Raw genomic sequence first — 21,889 nt, 5'->3', positions numbered from 1 at the left:
TTTTGACAACTTTTATATAATTCTTACAAATGTTTTTGCTTTTATAGAGTTTCAATTTACATGCATAAAAGGTAAAAAAAAATTTTCTGAAACTTGCATTTTTGAACATTTGGATTTCATAGAAATAACAATTGCAAATAACAAATTTTTTGTGTATTTATCTGTGTAGAAATATATTTCATTTTCATTATATTTATTATAAATGTGGCAAATATTTCTTGAGTTCACTTTATTTATTTGTAAATACGTTTTACAGAAATCGAAAAAACAAAAAATAAAACATAAAAATTTCTTTTATAGTTTTGTAATATTTATTGAATTTATTTTATACTTATAATTTTATTTTATAATTTTAATTAATTTTATTATTTGAGTTAATAATACATCTTTTATTATTAATATATATTTTTATATATTTAATTTTATTTTTTATAATCATTTTTAACCATTTGAAAAAATATTTTTTAATAATTTACCGAATCACTCCTAAAAAGGGGCAATACTCTCGCAAATAAACAGCTATGATTTTGGGTCAAGTTTTTCTCGACTCAGGGGATGCTATGGAATCACCTGATACCATTGAGCAGCAGGGGCATCGTAGGTAAACTTTTTTTTCCTTCCAGCCACCTGTGAGATACATGCCCACATAGGAGTTTTAGCATAAGGATTTTTCGAAAACTGATATAGATAATGTATTTTTTCCCACGAATCCAACAAAATAAAAAAACTTATTTTTCATATAAAAAATGAAAGTGTCAGGTACATATATCGAACTATTCAGAAGTGTCATCTGCTTAATCGAAAAAATAAAATTCAAAAAAAGAACAGAAGCGTTCATTGTTTTCTTTTCTCTACCTATCCTCCGTTTAATCCTCTTAAGGGGCGCTCCAGTGAAATTTGTAAAATAATATTGTTGGCAAAGTTTCTAATTGGTATTACTGTAAAATGTTTTACAGAAAATAATATAAAAATTATATGACGTTATTGCACGTTGCTAAATTATTATTCCATATTTTTATTCATTCAGAGCATTAAGTTTATTAATTATTCAAACTTATAAATCGTCCGTTTTCGGTAATGAAATGAAGAGAAGAATTATTAAGAATATGTACAATCCTAAATTTTAAACAGTTTAATTGCTTTGCTTCAAATACAAACTCATAAAGAATTTGGTTAAATTAGGTTTTTCAGTCGATCAGTCAAAGAAGCTTTCAGCTTCTCATTTGAAATTTTGATGAAATATTAAACGTCTGTTTTGTTTAGTTCGTTTGGTCGTTTGCTGAAGACTTTTCTTCAAATCGCGAATTCCCATTTTTTCACAGACAAATAAAATCTTTTCTTTCTCAGACTATTGCCGAAAAACGATCGAACGAAAGAATTTAAGAAAGAAACATGTCTGAACCCATTTAGCAACTCTGGACCTGAGGTATTTGCTGAATCGCCGAAAAGTAAGGTGGTCCCTAGCAGCACATGACATTTGTTTCACAAATGTATGGCACTCTTACTTCTTTATGCTTGGGAAATGCATACCAGTCATCAGGGGAAATGGAATTTTCCAGGATGCTGTAGATTTCTGCATCGAGAAACTATCTTCCGGCGAGTGGGTTCACGTCTTCCCTGAAGGCAAAGTCAATATGCTCAAGGAGAATTTAAGGTTATTAAATTTTTCATTTAATAACACTTGCGAGGTCTCTAACACTACCATGAGTGAAAATTACCAATTATTTCCATTCCTTTTCCACTTTCAAGGAGTCGCCCATATCTTATGTTACGTTCTCTTTCTCAACCTGAAGAGAAAGGGCGCTAAAATATGCAAGTAGTAATATATGGACGATCCCAACTAAGATAAAAATAAGTTCCTATTAACAGGTACAAATGGGGCATTGCAAGGCTCATTCTTGAATCGCCAGTGATTCCTCTCGTCGTTCCGATTTATCATCTAGGCATGGATGATATTCTTCCGAACGAGCCACCCTATATTCTTAAAACGGGCAAAAGAGTCACTATGTATTATGGAGAACCAATAGATTTTAGCGATATGATAGCTGAGCTCCGAGCAACCAAAGTCACTGAATCCGAAGCCAGAATAATCATCACCAATCGTGTTCAAGAAGAACTCAATAAGTAAGTTAATTGAATTTTTGCTTCCTTAGCCTAGCTTTCTTACAGTAATTTTCATTCGACACAAATAGAGCTTTCTTACAAAACCATTAAATGTGACAGCTTCTGGGAAAACAGTGCTTACGACTAAAATTAACTTTTCGAGAAAAACGTATTTAAAATATACTATTCTATAGTGGTGTACGTATTAATCCTACGATTTGAAAATTAAATAAATAAAGTAAGGAGAAAGAAATAAGGTATAGTACTTTCCTGAGTGTAGCAAAGAGACAAAAGGTACATGATTTTCTTCAAACTACTTATATTAAAATTATATTCAACACTCCAATATTATATTTAGTAAAATATTTAAAAGAAGAATTGATTAATAACAAATTAAATAATATTTATAATTTTGTGTGTTTATGTTAGCCGCTACAGTGGTAATACAATGGCTTAAAACTTGTTATTCGAGAGTTTTTAGGTTCGCTGACTACTAATTTGATATCAGATTTTTTAAATTCAAAATGGCAAATCTAATATGGCGGAAAAATTTGTTTCCAAATTGATTGGATATGATTGAAACTCATTATTTAGGGGTTTTTAGAATTGCTAATTACGATTCCAATGTCAGTTTTTCAAAATTCAAAATGACGGACCTGAACGTCGAATATTTTTATGATATTTTAGATGGATAGGTAGGTAAAAAAAATTATTAAAATTACAATTCTTATGTACATAATAGAATTTATTCAAGTAAACAGTATAATATTATTTTTCACAGTCTTTGAACATAAAAGTATAAAAAATAATTTGAGTTATTTTTAAACGTTGTAACATCAACTATTGATATCATGAAGAATTGGATTCTTTATTCGATACTTCAACAAGTATTAAATATATATGAATACTCTTTTAATAATTTTTTTTTAATATTATGAAAAATTATCTACTTCTTCACTAGTTCATTTAACACTTTTAATACAAGTGTGCAATGACGCTACAGAGCTTGTAGCTTTTTTTGTTGTTTTAAAAAAGTAAAACTCCATAAAATTGTAGAAGAAGTTTAAAGACTTCGCAAAATGTACTTTAGTTACATAATGCAGTTAAAACAGCAAATCAAATGCTAAAATTGGACCGGAAGATTTATTTATTTCTATTAACTGCTAATCGCCAACAATGAAATAAGTATCTGATACTTGTCCCGAAATACCATTTAAAAATGTCTGAATTGCTCCTTCCTTGGAAGTTGATCGAATATTTTCAATAGTTGCATTAACATTGGCGCACTTGAGTTTATTCAAAAGTGTTAAGTTAAATTAATTTTTCTCTTCATTCAAGTTAAAGTACTTGAAAAGTTTTAAAATTTAATTGTTTTCATTAACACTCATTCCTAGAGGGTTATAGAGGGCGCTGATTTCGAATTTTTCATTTACTCAAAAATTCAAAAGGGCGGAAGACAAATTTTAAAAGTTCGATTAACTCCATTAAAGCTAATTACTAGGTGGTTATAGAGAGCGCAGATATCGAATTTTTTATTCACCCAAAAATCCAAAATGGTGGTTGTCAATTTTTGAAAATTCGATTAATTCCATTAAAACTCATTATTAGGGGGTAAAATAAGGCGCTGATTTATAAATTTTAATAAATTCAAAAATTTCAAATAGCGGGTGACGAATTTTTAAAATTCAATTGTTTTCATTGACACTCATTCCTAGGGGGTAATAGATGGAATTTCAAAAATTCAAAATGGCTTTTGACAAGTTATTAAAATTCGATTATTTTTATTGAAACTCATTATTAGTAAGTTATAGAGGGTGCTGATTTCGAAATTTGCATATACTCAAAAATTCCAAATGGCGAATGACAAATTTTGAAAATTCGATTAATTTCTCTACAACTAATTACTAGGGGGTTACAGAGGGAGCTGATTTTTAAATTTTTTCACATTTAAAAATTCAAAATGGCGGATGACCATTTCTAAAAATTCAAGGATAAAGTTCCGATTAGCCGAAACCTCCAATCTTTATGAAACTGTATTTTGGTGAGCTCTTACAAAATCTGAATAAGTGAAATTTCACTTAGAATGTTTCAAAAGTCTTCCACGTAGAAAAATGAGTGTATATGCACTTAAACATAAGTGATTGTCACTCCAAAATAAGTGAAGTTTTACTTATTTTTAAGTGCATATACACGTATTTTCTACGTGCAAGACTTTTGAAACATTCTAAGTGAAATTTCACTTTTTCAGATTTAGACAGCTGATTACGAAAATGATAGTGAAAAATGATAGTTTGCAAATTTGATTATCATGGTAGAAACCATAAGAAACACCATTAAATTATTGTTTTTTGCAATTAACGTGTAAAAAACGCAAAACTTCAAAAAAATTTTAGACAAAAGTTGTAGGTCTTAAAAAACACACATTTTAAGTCATACACGGAGAGAAATATATGGTAAGAACTTATGATCTTAAGATGGTAAAAAGTAGATGTTATCCGGTACTATCATTATGCTACTCGGTACTATCAAAGATGTTACAAAAAATATTGTTATGTTACCCACTACAATCAAGATGTTACTCCGTACAATATTTATTGTAACTGATAGAATCTAGATTGCTGTCCGTATATGTAAGATCAAATATGGTACCTGGTATTATCTAGATAGTACCCCGTACCATCTATTTCTCTCCGTGTATACATTTTTTACCAAAAGTGATTATTTTTCGAGAAGAATCCATAAAATCATAAAACACCATGAAAAATGATGGAAAAAACCCTACACATCATAATTAGAGAAAAATTTAGTACGTGTAAGTATACTAACATGTACATGTAAAAAAAGTTTACTTCCGTTTGCATTTGAAAGGAAATGTAGCGGGGGACGGATATGGCAGAAAATATTCTGCGGACAATTTAGAGAGTTATACTGCCGTACACGATATAAAAACTTAGGTAACCGCCTAAGCAGAATAAATTCTTGAACGGGAACGCAATCGTGAAAATAAACGTATGAATAGGTGAGAGAAGAATAAATATATTTGCTATCCTTCTCTTACACATTCTTACATTTTCGTTTACGATTGCGTTTCCGTTCAAGAATCTATTCTGATTAGGCCTTTAAGCTGATTTTAGTGCGTTTTTGCTACTGAAATATCGACCTAAGCGACAATGTTGGTTACCTATAAGTTTTCACATTCTACGGCATTATAGAGGGCGCTTATTTCGAAATTGTTATATACTCAAACATTAAAAATGCAGGATGACAAATTTTGAAAATTCAACTATTTTCATTTCTAAAGGGATATAGAGGGCGATGATTTGAAATTTTCAATGATTTTTCCCCAAACTCTACATTGAAAAAAATGTTGCCAAAAAACTACCATTGGGTAGTTGACTAGAAAGTAGTTAAAATAACTACTTTTTTAGTTAATCTAATCATGTTCATGTAGTTAATGTAACTATTTTTAAGAAGTTAATAAGTAATAGTTGATTTTACGTAAATATGTAGTTAAAGTACAAGTACAGGTCGGTAGTAAAATTAAAAATCTACTACTTAAAGTAGTAGTTTTAATTGCAAAAGAGTTAATAATTCTGCAGAAAAATGTTCTTAAAGCCTGTTGAACCACTTTCAGTAATATAGTTTACTACTTAAAGTAGTAGTTTCAATTGCAAAAGATTTATTAAATGTACCAAAAAAATGTTCTTAAAGCCTATTGAACCACTTTAAGTAGTAAAATCTACTACTTACATCTTGAGTTGTTTTAACATTTTTAAATTGGTTTAACTATTTTTATATAGTTAATAGAACCGTTTAAATTCAGTTGAGGACCTATTGTACTACTCAGTGTAGTTAAAAAGTAGTAAAACCTACTAGTTTTTTTTCAGTGTAAAAAAACGACATTTCAAATGATCCAAATTTATTCAGTCGACATTCTAAATTATTCTGCCTTCCTAAGGAAAAACTTACGTAAGTGACATTTTTGACAAAATTGAGTTTTTGGTATCAATCAACGCGGAAAGAAAAGCTGCATTTATTTGTGTTAACCGAAATTAAGAACGTTAATTAATGACTGAATAAAACGATAATTAAAAACCAAAGAAAATGAGGAAAATGAAGAAATACTTGACAAAAACTTACACGTTATACTTTGCGTGCTCGGAAAAACGTACGAGGTCAACTGGCGCCGCTATGAAATACGTCGAAAAACTTACACAATTTTACTTGCGTTCTTTGTCATTTCTGATAGGTAGTCGAGCAGGACCCCGCGTCAGAAATAAAAACATCGTATGTTCCTACCTTGGACTTATGTAAGTTCTTCTCGCTGAAATTTCGCCGAGGCACCATGCAAGTACACCTGTTTCTTTAAACAAATACAACATATCTAACAAAAGTTTCTTTTACCAAATTAAGGTATATTGTTTATTTAAACATTTTAAAAAAGAATTGCTTTAAATTAAAATAAAGTAACATTGAACGTGAAGGAGACCGTTTTTTCAATTAAGGTCATAAATATAAGCTTTTAAACTTTCTTTTTAACTTAGAATAATTTTTTTTACTGTTTGAACTGAACACTTAGAAATAAAAAATAAATTTTTTTTTATATAACAAGCACAAATTTTGCTACAACTGGTTTATTAACTGTCGATTCATGACTGTACATTTCAATAGTCATCCAAATGCACAAACATATCCCTGACGTCAAACCTTCCGCTTGATATATCTCGATCGTAGTGAAAAACACCAGGGCTATAGCGGGTACCGAGGGAGTCACACATTCGAGTACTAACCGTTCGGTTCTCAAACGTGCTTTACCTCAGCGATCACAAATCAAGACGCTTTACCGCTGAGCAATATCATCGGTTTAATGACTGATTATTTTTAGGTTCTTAAGTTTATTGGTTGAAAATATTGCAAGCAATTTTGCAAAATTCTTTTACTTTAGGTTTGATGTTATTAATCGGTCGTATAATTGAACCTCCCAATTCTATAACTCGATTTGCGCTCGGACGAAGCTCTAGTGGTAGTCGGGTAGCAGTAAGTGAGCCAATGACGCGCTCAAGTAGCTAGATTATACATTTCTTGGTATTGGTCGGTTTCCTGCATCACTTATAATTAGAAGGAGTCTGGTCGTTTGATAGTGAACGTTCTCTTGATGTCTAGCATAACCCAAAAATCACAAAACTATGCTTACGTGTGCACAAGTACCTAGTGTGCGAGCAACTGACTTGCAGGTACAATAATACCCTAGTATTGGAGGAGGTTCCTCATTCATATCCTCATTCATCTCATTGTCACCATTGGGTATGTACGCAATCCAATGTTGATATTTTCTTGCGTTTCGGAACCTAGAGAAAACTCTAACTCTCTGTAATCCTGGCTGTGGCAGACGGTTTTCGTCAAGCAGCATCTCAATATGGAGTTCTTCGTCATTGTCCCTTTTAACGATATCCTGCACGTAGGATGGTGCTAGTTTTATTTGATAAATACCAACAGTGAGGTTTTTCAGGTACTGAATATCTAATATTGAAAAGTCCAATAACTGTGCTTCATTTATCAATAACCACCTTTGAGTGTTTCTATTCCTCAGATTGTCATTCTCAACTACAGCGTTCACCAGGTTTCCCTCTTTTGCTTTCTCAAGCATTTCATTTGCTTTTGTGACAGTAGCTTCTTCCATATGAATAGTGGGGTGATATTTATTTATGATAGCACCTGCTATCCTTAAAAAATCGCCAAGGTTAGGAAGGTGTTGCATTTGCATTTTTTGTGCAAAGAATTTGAAAGTTTATTTCATATGGCCGTTTCTAGCCTCTACTATTCATTTTTGCTTCGGCACAAGACGGGAGTTATTGGCATCCTTGGTGATGAGTTGATGCTGATTTGGTGGAGGAAGTGCTGGCATTTTCCATTCGATACCCAAGCGCCTCAAAAGATCAGTAGCATCCCTAGAACCCCTATCAATAATTACAATATCATTTTCCTGAAACCATCTTAACATTCTATCAGCATCTCTTTAAAATTCATTCCTTAATAACGCAGCATCATTATTGCGCCTATCAGAAAAGTATGGCCCTTGGATGTCTAATATATATCTATTAGGAGAAACTATCATTACTGGTTTTAGTAAATGCTGATCTTTATGAACGCAGTGTGATTGCCGAAGAGCCCTAAAATTAGTACTTTTTTTGAATATAAATATACGTACCGTCAATGCAATAAATTACTCGGGGAATTTATGGTTGAGGATTATATAACACAAGAAACTCTTATCACAGTAAGTGAAGAGTTCTTGGAACTGCTCTTTATTTACAGGACATTGGCATTGAAATTCATTGTCAGTAAAACTATTTTCATCAATTATTTTATTTTGATTTAAAGCGACGCCACAAAGTCCTTGCCAAAAAGCTGAGTGATATTGACCTTTTATTACATAGGGTCTATTAATGAATCTTAAACCTTGCAGAAGTGGCTGGAGCATATTTTTGTTATCTTGTGAATACTTTACATCCGTTATAATATGACAAAAATATCCACAAACTGTAAATAATAAATCGATTTGTAACGAACTTATTGCCATAAAGGAAGATACTAGCTGCTTGAGACTGAACGACTTAACGCAGACGCGAAATAGCACTTGCCTTATATGCAGTGCAGCTGATGAATTGACAAGACAATGTAAAGACAATCCAATGTAAGATGAATGTTTTTATTTGTCACAATATCTTCATCCCAAAAACTGTTAAGTCCTGTCATCATCATTTGGCTGAGGATTTTTTAGTTATAGTAGCTAATGATTAGCTGTTACAGAAAACCATGGTGACTAAAAGCTAATTAGCAACCGCATTAGCTATCAAAATTGCTAACTATATAATAGCAATTGAGGTTACCTAGTGTAGCTAATAATTAGATGATGGAGGTAAGTTATTTTCTCCCTCATTTTTTTCAAACAATCTGATTCTTATTCAGTGCACTTCAATACTATCTAAATTTTTATTTAAGACTTTTCCTAAATTAGAACTTCATCTTTACATCTTACAACCTGTTTTCTGATGATTCATCTGACTTTTTAAATCTGCCTTTATATTCGTAATTAGAATCCTCAGAAACGCCCACGTAAGCAGTAATAGGCAAATCTGTCATTTTTTTAGAAAAAATCATTCACTATAATTTGTCCGCCATTTCAATTTTTAAATCTGATTTCAGATTTGTGTTCAGCGACCGTAAAAATCCCCGAGTAACAATTTTTCACCCTTTTTGATGGATTTGTAGCATTAGAACATTGGTATTAATTCGTACACAATATTTCATTATTTACCCACTTTGAGTCTCTGCAACTCAAAATCTGTCCATTTTTCACGGTTTTTCTACAGGACTTTTTTGTTCCCAAAGAAAAAAACATGGGATATTGACATAAGATAATAATCATAATGTGAGAGAAAATTTAGAGGAAATCAAATAAGTATTCACATGATTTTTCAAATGGAAGTATATATGATAACTCCTACGTCATTTCCTACAGGCTCAAAATTTCTGAAGTGGGCCACTAATTTTTCGATGGCGAGATTTTTATAAGTCATATCAATAATTTTATAGTATTTTCGTATCAAAATAAGATCCTAAAGTTATATTGCAAAATTTTAATTTTTTTAAGAGTTATTGTTTAAACAATTTTTAAGCAGCCAATTAGTAAAAAAAGCTTTTCTACGGTATTGGATTTTGCTGAAATTTGGTATGAGTAATGTACAATAACCATGCTTTCAAATAAAAAAAATTTGTTTCATTTTGTTCATAATTTGTTGAAAATAGCAACAATTATTATAAACAAATGAAAATTTATTAACCTTCTGCGCCTAATTTCGTATTTTTTCTTGTCAATTATGATTCCCTATTTTATCACGAGTATTTAAAAAAAAAAGTCAGTATATTGCATTAGGTCAAAAGTTATTAATATATTTGTGATCGCGGTCCGAGAACTAAGTGGAACGCCGCGCCGGACGAATACGCTGAAACACGTTAGAACACGAGCGCGCTCTTGGACCTTGCTGTTCTTTTGAGTGCATATGTATAATTTAATTTTTAAATTCATATTTATTTGTAATTTCCCTTACTATTAAAAAATTATATCTGCATAATATTTAATAATTTTTCTATTTGTACAGAATATTTTGTATACGTAAGTATTTTAAATGCCTATCCGTTCACGAGTATTTTAAAGTTTATTGTTTATGAAAATTATAACCTTATATCACAAATATTTTTCACACTCTGCTTCTATTTCTCATGAAAAATAAAAATGCCGTCACCAAATGTATGCTGCAACCCCTTGTTAAAGAAAAATCATAGACGTGTGATGAAAAACCTTAATTTAGTGACTGAAAAATTTGATAATTATTATTATTATTAATTATTATTATTATTGTATTATAATAATTAATAATATTATTAATAATTATTATTAATTATTATTATTATTATTGTATTATAATAATTAATAATAATAATTATTATTATTAATTAATATTATTATTATTATTATTATTATTATTATTAATAAATTTACATGACGTGCAAATATACTTCCCGACAAGATTAGTAAATTTTGTATCAAATTTTTCAGTCACTAAATTAAGGTTTTTCATCACACGTCTATGATTTTTCTTTAACAAGGGGTTGCAGCATACATTTGGTGACGGCATTTTTATTTTTCATGAGAAATAGAAGCAGAGTGTGAAAAATATTTGTGATATAAGGTTATAATTTTTATAAACAATAAACTTTAAAATACTCGTGAACGAATAGGCATTTAAAATACTTACGTATACAAAATATTCTGTACAAATATAAAAATTATTAAATATTATGCAGATATAATTTTTTAATAGTAAGGGAAATTACAAATAAATATGAATTTAAAAATTAAATTATACACATGCACTCAAAAGAACAGCAAGGTCCAAGAGCGCGCTCGTGTTCTAACGTGTTTCAGCGTATTCGTCCGGCGCGGCGTTCCACTTAATTCTCGGACCGCGATCACAAATATATTAATAACTTTTGACCTAATGCAATATACTGACTTTTTTTTTTTTAAATACTCGTGATAAAATAGGGAATCATAATTGACAAGAAAAAATACGAAATTAGGCGCAGAAGGTTAATAAATTTTCATTTGTTTATAATAATTGTTGCTATTTTCAACAAATTATGAACAAAATGAAACAAATTTTTTTTATTTGAAAGCATGGTTATTGTACATTACTCATACCAAATTTCAGCAAAATCCAATACCGTAGAAAAGCTTTTTTTACTAATTGGCTGCTTAAAAATTGTTTAAACAATAACTCTTAAAAAAATTAAAATTTTGCAATATAACTTTAGGATCTTATTTTGATACGAAAATACTATAAAATTATTGATATGACTTATAAAAATCTCGCCATCGAAAAATTAGTGGCCCACTTCAGAAATTTGGAGCCTACATTAAACCCAGTTTCACTTTCCTATACGAATTTATAAGGGATCCTATAAAAATTTCTACAAAATTCAAGGATTTTATATAGTTTTTTTTCTGCGAAATTTTATCGGATCTTATATGGGGATTTTCAATAGGGATGTCTCTGTGAAAAATCCGCATTGCCTCTATCTTGATTAATTTCTGGAATTTCTCTAAAAATATTATTTTGAAAATCTAGAATGTTATTATTTTGAAAAATTGAGTTATCCTGAGGCTGCTTGATAATACCATTGTTCGCTTCTGCAGCTTCTACATGGATCTTGATAACATGGTTTTTAAAGAATTAAACAATTTGAATCGTTTTTGACATCTATCTTAATAACATTCATATCCTAGTGGTCCACCATCCCTGTTTATACTATATCCATGCATATATCGCAGATCGTGAATATATTGAGTCCAGCAACCTTGCACTTGTATGTCACATCAAGAGCAATTTAAGATATCCAATATTAATATAAAATGTCTAGAAAGAGATTCAGGAACTTTGATATGAAATATTACATAGTCTAATAAAAATGTACCCTTTAATTTATTTTATAGAAATTCTAGCAAATTATTTAGACAATAACTTAAAAATTAAAAAATGTAATATGCATCAGAGGTTCAATACCAAAACATAACCTTAAAGTAGAAATTATTTTAAATTAGAATATGAACAAAAATGAGTTAGAAATTGTTAAACGAATGTTCTTTCAAAATGAATTAAAATTAATTCATATTAATGTTTGATTTTTGTAACAAGGCATTCTTACTTTCAGGTTGTTTTGATTTTTAAACTTCAAGAATAAAATTTTTTTAATTTGACATACTTCCAGCAAAACTTGCTTTAATTATTTTGGTTTTTTAATATCATAATATTATAAATTATAATTAATTGTTAATCAATAATTCACTAAATATAATTATAAATTATTATTATTTAATAATTATAGATTGAAAATATTATTTTTATTATAATTTAATATTAATTGGATAATGTAATTAAAATAATTTGCGTATAAATTCAAAGTTTATCAAAACACGATATAAATTTTAAATATACAAATATTTATATTATCAGTTTGATTCACCTTCATACTCATCACAATCCACAATTGAAATATATTTAATAGAAAATATGTCTCTCAACGTTTAAATGAACGTCCAGTACGATCTTAAAACCATTTTTAAAATATTTGAATAAGCTTACCTTTAAGTTTATCAACTGTATCACAATCGACACCTAATGCAATCAGCTTTTCCGCCAATTTTATTTCACATATCTGTAACATTCAACTTACTGATGTTACGTCCGACAATGTAACATAATTATTAAATTTTTAATTTATTTTTGAATCTGGACTCATTGTCCTCAACTCAGGAATCCCTCAACTTAACTTTGTTTTATTAGTGGGTAAATTTAAAAGATTGAAAAGATAATAGTGCACTAAAATCTTTTCGGAAGGGTTATATAAAAAAATATGATGATCAAAAAAATTTAAAGGAATGAAGGAACTAAAATGCGCAACTTAATCGCACTTCGTCCTTCGGAATTAAAAGTATGACAAAAAAAAAAAAAAAAAAAAGAAAGGAGAAAAATAATTATTATATAATAAAATTACTTATTTTTATTCATTAATAACAGAAGAAAATTTGAAGCTTAGTCCTAAATTGGAATCTTGGAATCCGTGATTTGTTATTTGTATAACTGGAACTTGAAGATTTTTAACTTTCAAGAACTGACTTGTCACATGAAGAAAATAATTTAAAAATATAAACTTGGAATTTGAAAATTGTAATAAAGAACTGATTTGAGAGAACTGGGAGAATTGTAAGAACTGAATTGCACTTAAAAACTACTGACTTTTTTATTAGGGTATTTAGTTTTTATATTGCTATCCCTTCTTAATTTTTTTAAGACGGGTGCAATTTTAGGCATAAATATTTTTAGAGTGGGAAATTAGAAAAGATCAATGATGGGATTTATGAAAATCAAAAATAGAATAGCTTATCGAAAGAAAGATGTCATTGGGTCTTATAGGCCCAGCCTTTGCAAGGAATGACCTTGCGTGGGCGTATAAGAGTAGAGAATCTTGAAAAAGTGGGGATCTAAAGTTAAAACTATTTTTAAAAGATGGAGCCAAGATTCACTTTTTAAACGAATTTTCGAAATTACAAAAATTCTTAAAATTATTTATAAAATACATAATTTTATAATTATTTAGCTTCATAATATTGAAAAATTACGCAGACAATTATACACATATATATATAAAAGAAAATTAGTTAAAATTATTTGTATATAATTAAATGACAATTATTAAAAACTTTTTATTATATACAAAATTTTGTAACGAATTTCAGTGAATAAAAAAAAGTATACTATATTTTATATCTGATCAGATAGATTCGTCTAAAATAATTTATGTACGTGTTTTTCAGAATAAAAAAAAAGATTTTTTTTGTGATACTATACAATAAAGGATTACACAAACACAAATGTGTGGTCAAAATTACGATTATTATAAATCGAAAGATTTCGTCTTTGAGTAACAAAAATACGTTTCTTTTTTTTACAAAGAAATAACTCACCGTTGAATTTCCAGATAAGATTACAAATATATTAAACCTGCGCGTTGAGAAAATGTCCTCGCGCCCCTATTGAAAATCCCCACATGGGAAACCACATGGGAAATGGAACACGATTTCATGTGCATTCTTACACATGATAAAACAAATTGATTTAAGCATAGAAAATAATATAAGATTTCATATAGATTCTAAAATTTCAACCTAAGATTTCACATGGATTTACATATAGGAAACGACATAGGATTTCATTCGGAAATTTTCAGTTGACTGCTTTATGCAGGCGGCAGTTTACAAAAAAATTTAATTATTTGATTAAACATCAAACAATATTAGTGCAACTCATTTAAAAATAAAAAGTATACTTTACTTCTGGGTTAGACTCTCAGCTTATATAGTATTCCAGACTGATCTCAACTGCGAGAGAAAATATTTTCACCATCTGGTGGCGTAACTGTGGAAATATAATGATGATCAACATCTATATTGAAATTTCCTATGTCAAACCGCATGTCATTCTTTATCATTTTTTTCAAAAATTTTCCCATATAAAACCCCATGTCATTTACCAAGTGAAATCCTTTATCATTTTTTGACAAATGGGAAAGTTTTTGAAAAAAATGATAAAGGATTTCAAACGGAAAATACTAAATGAAATCCTTTATCATTTTTTTTAAATTACTGCAACTCATCTAAAAATAAAAAAAAGTATACTTTACTTCTGGGTTAGACTCTCAGGTTTTATAGTATGCCAGACTGATCTCAACTGTGCGAGAAAATATTTTCACCATCTGGTGGCGTAACTGTGCCATAACCCCATGTCAATCACCATCTCATTTCCCATGTGAAATCCCTTATCATTATTTTGAAAAATTTTCCCATGTAAAACCCCATGTCATTTCCCATGTGAAATCCTTTATCATTTTTTTGAAAAATTTTCCCATGTCGAACCCTATTTCTTTTCCCAAGTAAAAACCTTTATCATTTTTTTGAAAAATGTTTTCCATGTCAATTCCCATCTCAAACCCCATGTCATTTTCCGTTTGAAATCCTTTATCATTTTTTTCAAAAACTTTCCCATTTGTCAAAAAATGATAAAGGATTTCAATTGGTAAATGACACGGGTCTTTACATGGGAAAATTTTTCAAAAAAATGATAAAGGATTTCATTTAGTATTTTCTGTGTGAAATCCCTTATCTTTTTTTTTAAATTTTCCCATGTAAAACCCCATGTCAATCCCCATGTCAATCCCCATGTGTAATCCTGTATAATTTTTTTCAAAAATTTTCCTATGTCAAACCCCATCTCATTCCTCATGTGAAGTCCCTTATCATTTTTTTCAAAAATTTTCCCATATAAAACCCCATGTCATTTACCAAGTGAAATCCTTTATCATTTTTTGACAAATGGGAATTGTATTGAATTGACATGGAAAAATTTATGAAAAAAATGATAAGGGATTTCACATGGGGAATGACATGGGGAAATTTTTCAAAAAAATGATAAAGGATTTGACATGGGAAATTACATAGGGTTTGACATGGAAAATTTTTTTAAAAGAATGATAAAGGTTTTTACTTGGGAAATGACATAGGGTTTGACATGGCAAAATTAAAAAAAAAATGATAAAGGATTTCATTTAGTATTTAACATTGTATTTTGACATGGGATTTTCATGGGAAATGAGGAACCTCGTTTTGATATTTTCCTATGTCAATTCCTGTCTCAATTTCCCATTGGGATTTATATGGGAAACCATATGGTTTCCTATATAGGAGTGGGGTTTTACATAGTTTTTGACATAGGATCCGATCCCATGTGGGGATTTTCAATAGGAGCGAAGCATCCCCCAAAGATCGGAGTTTATTTGAGCGCTTTCGTAGCGATCGCTTTCGATATTCTTGGTTTTTGTCGCAGGTATTGTCTCTCCTTCGAGAGATTACAATACAAATCAAAAAGAAACGGTGAGATCGTCAAATTCTGTAGATGAAATTAAATTGTTTCGGTCGTTCACCGAAGCGAAAATTCAAATCACAGTGCTCTACTAATTATGCACTAACCGCCAAATTGGGCGTTGTGAAAAATTATAAAAAATCGTAGTCGGCGATTAGATCACTTTTGCACATACGACGTGCTCGAGGTCTTTGACTACACTAATTTAATCACGCAATACAGCGCAGGACACCCAATTTCCTACTTTTCGTAATTTCTTCGTCTTCTCACACATTCTACACACTATAAGACGCTACTCATCGACATTACACCAATAAATCGCTACAATTTCTATTGTTTATAGTCTAAATGATCACTCATTCTTATAATAATGTTTAGAACTTCAAAATCAATTTAATTTGTTAATTAAAATTTAATTATGTTACTTTTATAGAAATTTATTACTCAGTTATAATTAATCAATTAATTTAAAATTCCATACACTAATATTTAAAATTTAACTAATAATTAAAGAAACAATTTAAAATTTATTTAAAGGGTTACACCACTTTGAAATTTTTAAAAAATTAAAAAATTTTTTTTTTACTTAAAGTACATCTTATAGGCATAGAATAAATATACTATATATGAACCCGGCGTAGTTGATTAGAGGTAATTTTTAATTTAATCATTGTTAAACAGAACCAAACTGTTAAGAAAACTTTAAACGCGTTTTTCTCAAAACTACATTTAAAAAATCGGTGGGTACTCTAGCTGTCACAAATTTCAATTAATCCTGTTGGTTTTTTTATTTTGATTGCGATATAATTATCTAGCGAAATACGTACGGATTTTTTGAAATATTAATATTTAATTTTTCTGAACAACTTTAAGTAACGAAATTTTAATAAACAAACAGTCACTTTTTCTTTCAAATTGATGCTATTTTGCGAAAAATGCATTTTCTTAAAACGGATACGTATTTCGCTAGATTTTAGCTACAACAACTAATGCTTTTTTATTTTGATCTAGCTCAAATCTGGACCGAGTTATAGTGCCCACCGCAGGCAAAAATACATTTTTTTCCAGTTCAAGAGTAGTATAATACTCTACTGTATTTTAATTTCCTTAAGAAAATTTCTATTCTTCAATAAAAATTGTTGAAAAAGCGTATTTTTTGATCGGGTCAAAGTGGTGTAACCCCTTAAAAATTACTATTGCAACGTGTAAGGTATTGTTTTTAAGAATTAGAAATCAAACAATCTTTGTAATTTGATATTTTTCCTTTTTTTGGAAACTTTAACAATTTTTATTGCTAACAGAAGTCTCGGCGACAGGAACTCTTGGACCCGTCGTGAGAAATTATTTTATTTTATAATTTTATTAACTAGCAAATGTTTGATTTTCTGAACTTCCAAGTGCATCTTACAAGTGTAGACCACTTAAGGTTTTTGGTTTCATTATCGGTTCTAAAAGGAAGAAATAAATCATTTATAAAAAAGAAAACATAGTTTTGAAAAAAACAGATGTTTGTTTTCTAAGAACCGATAAGAAATTAAAAAAAATAAAATAAAAAGAAAATAGAAAAATTATAAGAAATAACGCTGGACGTTACACTGATTTACTTTAGTTGTAAACTATTTGAGACATTAAAAATTTTACAATGGAGTGGATAGGATTTCAAAATGTTCAAACATCGATATTTATCAAAATTTTAGATTGTCTCAAAATTAATCATAAATGAAAATTTGTAAAACCTTTAATTATCGAGATTCTTCTGACAATAAGAATTTTAACGCGATCACCTTCGGAATGAATATTCGAGTTCAATAAAAAAATACAAAATTCTCAAACAAATAACTTTGTTGGGCGCCAGGTTCTTGATAGAACCAACGTCAGCATGAACAACAAAAGAAATTCAAAATAGTTATTTCAATATCCTAAAGCCATCTGGCTAAAGTAATATGAATAACTAATAACGTCAAAATTTGTCAAAAGTTTAAACTCAAAAATCCATTTACCGGAAAAAATCACAAATAAAACTTCAATAAGCTAGCTCTAGGTTTCAGAAACATTTGGGGTGTGGATTTTCTTAAGAGAGTATTTTCAGCAATAAAAAAACATCATAAATTATCATATGAACAATAGGATATATTATATAAATTTCTCTATTAGAATTTACATTGTATGAGAAATATCCCCTAACTCAAAAAAAAGAAATTATAACATAAAAAGATCAACTACTACGCGACATTGTACGGAATAATTAATAACGCAAAAAAAATATTTTTACAATCTCAGTGAAATGCTTCATATTCGTAATTATATTCTTTAAATAAAAAAAAATAACGCAAAATATAATTAGATCAATTAATTCGACTCATTTTGTTAAATTATAAAATTTGAAAATTTATAGATTGATATTTAATCTTAATTAATTCGGAAAATAGAAAAGCGCGACATTTTGATTTTCTCAAATGGGGGTGGGGAGAATCGACACTTCGATACATGTTACCTTTAATCTTGAATTTGATCAAGTTCAATATTATCAATTTATATTTATAGTGCACGGAAAAAACAAACTAACTATTTTAGCACCAAACTGCTTTATCCTTTATTAGTATACAATTTCGTTTACCTATTAAAGTGTGAAATAATGCTTTTTTAGTTTACAGTAAGTCCATACTAAATAAGTATAATGGTTATACTCTTATAGTAATAGTGACATACTTTAAAAGCATAAAATGTGCTTTTTTAAAGGAACTCACGTAGGATCCTATCTGAATGATGACTTTTATTTAATTACCAGCCATCGATATTAAATAATAATTAAGGGAGGAAACTTGTGTAAAAGAACGTTTTTTCAAGATTTTTTTTTACAAAAAGTGGTAAAGTTTATTAAATTGAAATAAAGCATACCTTAAAGTGTACAATATAGTACGTATAATAATTTTTTTAATTAAAAATATTACTAAATAGCAGCGTTGCAGGCGTTTGAAGTTAGATCTTTGGTTTTGCGTCGTGCAGCGTACTGGTCTCAAATGTCAACCAAAATCAAAAAATAAAATTTTTATCGTTGAAATACAGAAATACGCTTTGCATAACGCAGAGAAAATTAAAATTTTTTTTTTAAATTTGGGACCGTTTTGAAAAAAATAAATTTTTTATAAACAATCAACGAAAAAGATTGTTAAATTTTTTTTTTAAAGCAGCTCGTCATGCAATAGCCGGTTAGTTAACCCTAGACAGCATAACATAGCTGGCTCATACGTAGAAGCACATCTGGGGTAGAAAACCATCCCAAAATTGTTTTGTTGCTAGAATGTTTATATTTGACGCAAAATAACTTTCTTATAAATAATTTTCTTCCTTTTTTTATAAAGAAGAAGATAGCGTTTTTTGATTGGATCAAAAATATGGTCAAAAAATTACAAAAACACAAAATCTTCAAAAATACTGAAATTTGAATTTTTTCTGGGGTAGTTTTCTACCCCAAATGTGCTTTCTACACTGAAAAAATTTTGCTATCTCAAACGAAAAATTTCTTTATTCAGTTAGATTTACTCATATAAAATCTCATGGTAAATATTAAGTGTGAAGTTAATTGAATATTAAAATTTTTCGTTTGGGGCAACTGTTGCACCAAAATTTTTTCAGTGTAGGATTAAAGAAGATTTTTGGTACACTGAGAGAAGTTTAACGCAACATCTGCATTTTTTGAGGAACAGATATTGTACCTCAATTATGTGCAGACCCAGTACTAAAATCGAACAGCAGCAGCGCCAATTGAGTACAGATTCTGACCTAACTTGTGGGATAAACGATTTAGTACAGTATCTGTCCACCAAAAAGCGCAGCTGCGATACAATTTAGAACCGATGTTGCTAAAAAGGTTAGGTACACTATCTGAACGTGTATTTAGTATGAAATCTGTGTTTAACTTTTCTCAGTGTAAGTTTCATGAAAAACGGTTAAAAATTGCATTGCACGGCGCTCGAAAAAACACGTTTTGCGAAAAATGCGTTTAAAGTTTTCGATTCTAAAAAGTAGTGTTTTAAATATTGTCTTGCAGACGTTATGTTTTCAAAAATAACTATTGTACTAAAACCAAGCTTTGCTATCACTTGGTAATAGTGGTTGCTACTAACAATTAAAAAAATTATATTGACAAGAAAGCGAAAGAGTAGAGCGATCTCGTGCGTAGCGTTAACTGCATGTGGGAGCATTTGAAGTAAAAAAAAAAATTTTTTTTACACGTGTTTCCCCCCTCAAGTTGTTGAAATCTGAGAGAATGTCCTAACCCCACTTAATTTAAAACAATTAATTAAAAAATAATGACTTTAATTAAATTTTATTTAAAACATAGGAGTAAGAATTTTATGATGCTTTCCTTTTGGAGGGTTTAGTTTTTCTAAGAAATTATAATTTAAAAAATAAAAGTATTTCAGAGTTTAATTTGTTAACTTTGTCTTTCTACAGATTACACACAGTCGCAGAGAAACTTCATACTAAGGCTTGATGCAAGATATTGGTTACTGACGTAGAATATTAGCGCGAATATGCACTTTGCAAGTATTGGAGAGTAACAAAATGAAGAGAATATATCCTTTAAAAGGACAAGTTGTTAGTTAAAGTGACTTTTATTGTATTTTTATACTAAATGCGCCATTCCAGAATTTCTGCCAAAGTCTTTGAGTCAGTACGTAGAGCGAAACGTGTTAGCTTTTCAAGTCTACGTACCTTGCCACTACTATACAAACCATTAAATTCGTCAATGGCGCAGTTGTACATATATGAATGTGAATATAATGAATTTTTAAATCGGATTGTCCGATGTTGTCAAGTGGCCATGGCACAAAAGTCAACGAGAGAATATGATAATAGGACGAATAAAATTTCGAATTATCGACACGTTTCAGTGAAATATTGGTTAACATTTATTATTATTGTTTAGAGTATTGACTGTAAAATAATAACGAATATTGAAACAATGAATAAATTTTCTAATGCTGAAGTTTAAAATGAAAAAATACTTATGGTTTCATTTATATATTTCGTACTACCCTATTTACATTTTATTAGCATATTCTTTTATACTTTTAGCGTCATTTCCTTGCAATCGAGTTGACCTTAGTGTAATAGTTCGTCTTTATCTTGAATAGCACTTTATTAACGTGAATAATCCAGTATAAAATTGCGTAATAGAACGATAAATTATAATCAATTAAATGATAATTTATTTTTTTAACATTTCACTCTTTTGACTTTCACGCTTTAAATTTAACATTTGATGTTCGAGATTTAATAAATATTTCTCCATTAAATTGAATTGCGAATTCATCTTCTCAATTGTTTAAAACGGTATTTCAATAGTCAAAAAAGTAATTAATAAATAAATTCAGTAGGTACAATAAATTTAATAAAAATTGTAATAGAGAAATATGTAGAAAAATATTGGATAACAATTTTATTTAGAATGGGGTTTTGATTAAGTGAATAGTGATTTTAATAAAATTACATATAATAATTTCCGTATTTATTTATTCATTCCGTCTATCTACGCTTAAAGTTAGTCGTTTTTCTGTTCCTTTTGCTTTTTTAAAATTTTGACAATTCTTGATTTCGTAATATTTTATGGTTAACCCGGCGGATATTTTTATTCATCGTCATTAATTGATATACTAAGTGACAGTTGAAAGTAAAAAAAATAAATAAATATTCTTCATCGTGTGCAGCATCAGTGTATATTTCCTACTTGGTATTTATAG

At 29.2% G+C, this 21,889-nt stretch overlaps 1 protein-coding gene across 3 annotated transcripts in view; it reads left to right on the top strand.

The window, feature by feature from the left end:
• LOC127290865 (tafazzin) overlaps nucleotides 1–21,062 on the top strand; it is a 44,962-nt gene extending 23,900 nt beyond the window's left edge. Inside the window, exons 3-6 of one of the 3 annotated variants that reach the window (XR_007844499.1) lie at nucleotides 1,411–1,654; nucleotides 1,870–2,124; nucleotides 2,224–2,798; nucleotides 20,601–21,062. Coding sequence is in view for 1 of the 3 variants with exons in the window: in XM_051319679.1 (XP_051175636.1) it covers nucleotides 1,411–1,654; nucleotides 1,870–2,124; nucleotides 20,601–20,640 (539 nt within the window). In the remaining 2 variants the exon portion in view is untranslated. Of the gene's footprint in view, nucleotides 1–1,410; nucleotides 1,655–1,869; nucleotides 2,125–2,192; nucleotides 2,799–20,600 lie in introns of all 3 variants that reach the window. The other 2 variants (XR_007844500.1, XM_051319679.1) reach the window with 2 other exon arrangements.
• Nucleotides 21,063–21,889: the final 827 nt, after the last annotated feature.

Source organism: Leptopilina boulardi, unplaced genomic scaffold (genome assembly GCF_019393585.1).
Source record: "Leptopilina boulardi isolate dan_hultmark-lab unplaced genomic scaffold, ZJU_Lbou_2.1 LbouV2_90, whole genome shotgun sequence".
Taxonomy (NCBI): domain Eukaryota; kingdom Metazoa; phylum Arthropoda; class Insecta; order Hymenoptera; family Figitidae; genus Leptopilina; species Leptopilina boulardi.
Note: the sequence above shows the minus strand (reverse complement) of the source record. Positions and strands in the feature narration are given on the sequence as shown.